Source organism: Mastomys coucha, unplaced genomic scaffold (assembly GCF_008632895.1).
Source record: "Mastomys coucha isolate ucsf_1 unplaced genomic scaffold, UCSF_Mcou_1 pScaffold8, whole genome shotgun sequence".
NCBI classification, from domain to species: Eukaryota; Metazoa; Chordata; class Mammalia; order Rodentia; family Muridae; genus Mastomys; species Mastomys coucha.
The window spans coordinates 133099-139179 of record NW_022196914.1 but is presented as its reverse complement, the minus strand read 5'-3'; the positions used below and the strand labels follow the sequence as shown (position 1 = coordinate 139179).

At 38.3% G+C, this 6081-nt stretch overlaps 1 protein-coding gene across 2 annotated transcripts in view; it reads left to right on the top strand.

Annotated features, from left to right (window-relative positions):
• The first annotated feature begins 284 nt into the window (after positions 1-284).
• The window catches only part of Ccdc152 (coiled-coil domain containing 152), a 22602-nt gene continuing 16805 nt past the window's right edge, over positions 285-6081 (top strand). For both annotated transcript variants that reach the window (XM_031360189.1, XM_031360190.1), the window contains exons 1-3: positions 285-340; positions 2703-2791; positions 5866-5971. In XM_031360189.1, the coding sequence (XP_031216049.1) occupies positions 2705-2791; positions 5866-5971 (193 nt within the window). In that variant the 5' untranslated portion in view covers positions 285-340; positions 2703-2704. The remainder of the gene's footprint in view (positions 341-2702; positions 2792-5865; positions 5972-6081) is intronic.

Here is a 6081-nt window from a genome sequence, read left to right as displayed (position 1 = left end):
GGGTTCTTATTTATTTAATTGTGCTGACATATAAACCAAGCAAAACTGGCTCATTCTTGAGTTAGCAAAACAGTGTTTAATCTGGCAGTCGCTGAGTGTTGTTCCGTGATCTAAGAAATACACGAAAGTACCTCGCAGGGTGTAAATTGGTGAAGGGTGCCAGGATGCCCAGTGGCAAGGGCTCTAGGAGAAGGTGCTGGGTGCTGACCGGCCAAGAGAACGGCGGACCCATAGGTGAGGGATCATGCTTCCCACCCGGAAGAGGACTACAATCTGAACGGACCAACCACCCGCACCCGGAGGACTTTGAAGAAGACTGGACATCGCGCCTTGGCACCAGGTACATTCCAAGCTTTTCCTGGGGGGTTCGAATTCCAGTTTTCCATCGATTCTTTTCCAGACACCTCCTCGAAGTGTCCTAGATTCCTACAGTGTTATCCTATCCACTCCTCTCACCCCGGAGGCCCTCGCCCACACCTCTGCGCGTCTGTTGGGCCCCAGGTCCCTGGGATGCTATAGCAGGCCTTAGCCTCAGGGTCTGAAAGCAAAGTCTTGGGGAACGCAAAAGAAAGAAGAGGAAGCAACCTTGTAGGATGCACCTACAAGGACTGGTCAGGGCCCAACAGAGTGGGGCTGGAGAGAAAGCAAGCCCCGGATGCCTAAGTCAACAGCCACAGAGCTGAAGAAGGAAATGGAACTATCGCGAGCCAGTGAACATGGTGGAGACTGAGCCTTGAAAGTCATTATCAGTCCCTAAGTAGAGAATTCAATAAGCACTGAATCAGTAACTTGTCAGCGAGTTTCTCTAGGGAAAACCAAATTCATTGAAAGAATCTGGACCTAGGAAATTGGGAGAAGAGGTCAATTAAGACATCTAGAAATGACCAGGTGGTGGTGATGCACACCTTTAATCCCAGCATTCAGGAGGCAGAGGCAAGAGGATCTCTGTGAGTTCCAGACCCACCTGTTATACAGAATGAATTCCAGGACAGACAGAGATACATAGAGATACCTTGCCTCGAAAAACATCTAGAAAAGAATGCGACACATAGATAGAACATGGAATATTAATGTTAAGCTTCTGTGATGGGGACTCCTGTCCAGTCCTCCACTGCCATTCCTCCCCCCTCTCTCTCTCACACACATACACACACACACACACACACACATATGTACATATATATACATACATATATAGAGAGAGTGAGAGAGAGAAAAGAAATAAGTTGGAGAAGATTCAGACTCAAATTAAAATGCATTAAGTTCAGAAATCTGGTTCTAGTTTTTAAAAAAACAAATCTAGTTCAGAAATAGTTTTTTTTTAAATATTTAAAACGTTAAGAACTAAAAAAGGGGGAGAGATTTTTAAGTGTTTCAGAATATCCTCTAGTTTAAGTAACAATATCAATTAGTGGGTTTTTTTTTTAAACTTTGTTGAACAAAGAATGAAATTGTTTATTAATGGAGGTATCTATTATTATTTTTCTACCATAAGGAACAAGTTTTTACTAAGGGATTTTAAATATGATTTTATTGATATGCAATACAGAATAAATAATGCTCCACTAAATTGGAAGTACATAACCAAAATTCAGATTTCAAAACCATTAAAAGCTGCTACTATCAAGTAACATAAAAAGAAGAAAGTGGAATTTCTTGATGGAGTAACATCAGGCAATGTCCACTTTGACGGGAATATGACCACAAAAAAGTATTTTGAATATCATTTATTTTGGACTAGTTCACATCCAATACATGGGCTTGTGGTCTTTTCCCAAATCTAGAATAGCTGAGTTTCAAAACTGTATTTCACCACCGTTTATGTAAGAAAAATCTAATGCCAAGTATTTAATACTTTGATATTGTATTAATCTGGATTCTAATAAGACACCACACTCCCACATTTAAATGCTGGCTACATTTGGTTTCCCATCCTGGGTGGATGAACTTACCTATGGGATTCTGAAGTATTTTTATAATTGGTTCCAGAGAGTTAAACCTGAAACTTGGTCTTTATTTCAGCAGTTACTAAAAATTACTCACATCCACCCAAAAAGCTTTATTGTATGCTTTTATGTAACCCAAAATCATACAAAAAGGTTATATTTTTGTGAGTACTTTATTTTCCATGCATCATTTATTTATTAAACAAAATATAAAACATAAACAAGCTAACAGAATATTTGTGGGATAACACTTAAACAAGCATGTTTAGCATATTAAGTGAGAATGCTTTCCTTTAAAAGTTATACCTCAAATTGGATAATATATCAGATTTTAAATCCAATCATGCTAAAAGGCAAAGACAACATAATCATTATGATATCATAATTATATTACATTAATTATAAACATATATAATTGAGATAATAATAGATGATAATAAAATCTAATAATACAGTCATTTAGATTTTATTAAATATAAGCAAATAATTTTATATAATATATAATATTGTAATATAATATACATGCATACATAACCACACAAATTTTAGATATGTTTATAGAAAATTTGGCAGGGGTAATGGTGGAAAAGAATATAGAAAAGAATGCATTGAACTGCAGCTAATCCTGAGTATACCAAAAGTTCTCCCTGTAAAATGGAGCTCAGAGGACAAATATTTTAATGTTTGAATTATGACCAATGTAATGATGCTTGGCATCCTTTCTTACTTAGCATTGTCTATTCTTCATTATTTCAGGCATGGATCAAAACAGTGAAGGAAGCATAAAGAAGATCAGCAATGTAAACCTTGACAAACTTATAGATGACTTCTCACAGATAGAAAAGGTATGTAAAGACTAGAGAGCAAAGGGCTATAGAGAAACCAAAGAGATATTTGTTAAGAAGAGAAACTGGGAAACTGGGGAAAAGGAAAATTAATTTAAAAATAAAAGTGAACTAGAGCTGGAAAGATTGCTCAGAGGTTAGAGCACTGGCTGCTCTAACAGAAGACCAGGGTGCAGTTCCCAACACCCCCTTGGCGGCTTACACCTATCTATATCTCCAGGTCCAGAAGATGCAATAGCCTCCTCTGGCCTCTAAGGAACTATATACTCATTACGTACTTAGGTGCAGTCAAAAATCACATAAAATAAAAATAAGTAAAGTCTCAATTTTAAAATATAATGGTCAGTGTCTACATTTGGTTCCATGAGGGGCTGTTACCTTACTAGGAGACCCAAATTTTGTTGTCTTTTTCATCTTTAATGTGTTTCATGTAGGCTGTATTTTATACTTTATTCTTTAAACATCAATATTAACTATGTTAGCTAAATAATAAAAGTATGGCTAGCCAGGGTGGCACACATCATTAATCCTGGTACTCCCAAGAGAGAGGCAGGCAGATCTCTGAGTTCAAGGTCAGCCTGCTCTACAAAGTGAGTTCTAGAACCAGCAGGGCTACACAGAGAAACCCTGTCTCCAGAAAGAAAGGGGGGGAAAAAGCTGTGAAGGCTGAGAATTCATAGGAATGCTAAGAATTCATAGGAATGCTGATTTATTGTCCCAGAATCTCAAAAGAATAACATGCCAGGAATTTGAAAACACCAATAAACTTGCTTTTTGTTTCCACTGTATGTTATTATACTAAAATGTATTGTTTGGTTAAATAAGCATACTTTTTAATTTAAAAAGATGAGCCAGATGTGAATAATAAAAATGTTTTGCTAAACCCTTCCCTGTATTTTTAAAACTTTAATATTTTATTCATTCTTTGACAATTTCATACATTTATACAATGTTTCTTGATCATATCCAACCCAAATTCTACACACACATGCCATGGAGGACGCACCCCTAACCTCAACACATCTCCTACTACCCCTTCCCACCTTTTCTTCCTCTTCTCCTCATCCTCCTCATCCTCTTCCACTTGTTCCTCTAGCTCACTAAGTGCAGCTAGTGTATCCTGCATACATAGGGATGTGAGCTCACTCCCCAGAATCTGCTCCACCTACCTGCAGCCACGCCCACCCCCTAAGAGATGACCCCCTCCCTCTCTCCCACCTGTGTCAGTTGTCAGGAGCTCCTCAGCTAGAGACAGAGCCCAACAGGCCCTTCCCTCTCACACTGCAGTGTTGACTGGATTGATCTTGTACAGGCCACGGCTGCTGCGAGTCCTGCCCAGAAGACAGTGGTGCACAGCACCCGTCTTCATCCTCTGGCTCTTACGTTCTTTCTACCTCCTCCTCCACAATGCCCTTTCTCACTTTAACTTATTCATACTAACACACAAAAATGCTCCTGGGACAAGGACGCAAATTACAAATGTATTTTGCAATTGTTAAGGGGAAAATGGCAGAATCCCCACAAACTCCAAAATAGTTTCAATAAAAAGTGAAGTAGTTTTATGGTCCAGTCTTCTTCCATAATGATCAATTATAATAGAGAACATGGATGTATTTAGCTTTTCTCTCTTCTAAATTATTCTCTTTTTCCTTCTCTCTGACCAAAACTTGGCAAATAAATCTCTAGTCTTGAGATTAATATAGCACCAGGGAAAAGAAATAAGTACTTGTATGAAAAAGAAGTGCCACATGTTTATACACTGATTGCAAACACGCTATCATATCCTCAAGCATCTTAAATAAAAATAATTGTCCATTTTTTAATTTGATATGGTATTCTGATATTTAGAATCTTACCTCTTAGATACATAAGTGGTAATAAAGATGAAGTAATATAATGTGAGTTGCTAAAAATAGAAATAGGGAAGTGGACAGATGTGTAAAACATAGTACAGATAGTGAACTGATAAACCTGAAGAGTTCAAGGAAGCTTATTGTACTGTTTAAGAGAAACCAGAGATGTGTTCAAAATGCACATTTAGTGTCTGTAATAGAAAAATGAGAAACAATAAATTTTCCCTGATAGCATCTTCAAAAATAAAACTCAAAATAACTGTAAAAACGATGCAGCAGATCTGTGATTGTGACATTGCCTCCCAGATGATAATGCTAAGTAGAGCAGCTAAGTGCAGAAGAGAGTAAAGAGCATAGTCGTGCCATCACAGAGTACTCTGGAAACAAATACGAGAAATTGGTTTTGGTTTGTGCTGGTTTAGGCTTAGAGAAAAAAGCTCACTGTAGTGTCCATGCTGGACATAAACACCAGGGCTCAGGAGTCCCTCCTGCATCAGCCTCCACAGGAGCTGACAGTAGGCACCCACCAGTATGCTTGGTAGATGCCTGTGATTGACATGGGACTAAAGCTTGAATAATTGAAATAAATTTGCTCAGGTTAGCTCATATTTTTTTTTGTTTATAGCAGGCTGATTTAATATTTTACCATGCCACTCCCCATGAGTGAGTGTGTGCATGTACACGTGTGTGCAAGTGTGTGTGTGTGTGTGTGTGTGTGTGTGTGTGTGTGTGTGTGTGTGTGTGTTTCTGGAACTGAAATCTTAGGAGGACTCATGAATGTTAACATAGCACTTTATGTCTGGCCTGTATTCCAAAACCATCTGTGTTACTTTTAAAATAGAAAGTATATCAGAAAGTCATGGTCATCTAATGAGGGTGCTCACTTCAGTGGCTGACATTATCCCCTGCATGTGTAACCCACCTTAAGTGCACATAGAACTTTCCAGACTGCTGTCTTGCTGAACTCCTTTTTAGTATAGCTCCAAAATATGTGAAAACCTAGAATGAAGGAAGTTGAGTCTTCTACCAGCTGCAGCCCATGTAAGAAATAACCAACTGAAGGCTCAGTACAGTATGGTTTATTTGAAATTATATCCCAAATTCAATTGTTAGACTTTCAGATGTTAAATGATTTGTGTTCTCATTTGTCCTCATAGTCTTAACAGAAGAATCAGAATGGTGTCATTGATTTTGTGATAGCATGTACCCAATTTCTTCTAGAAAATGATAGAAGCCACCGGAAAGAACAACCTTCTGGATATTCAGCTGGAAAAGACTAACAGTTTGTTAAAGATAATGCAAACCAAAGAAACCTCATTGAGAGAAGGTCAGTTCTTTGCTGCCTAAAGAAATAATAATCAGCCGGGCGGTGGTGGTGCACTTGGGAGGCAGAGGCAGGCAGATTTCTGAGTTCGAGGCCAGCCTGGTCTACAGAGT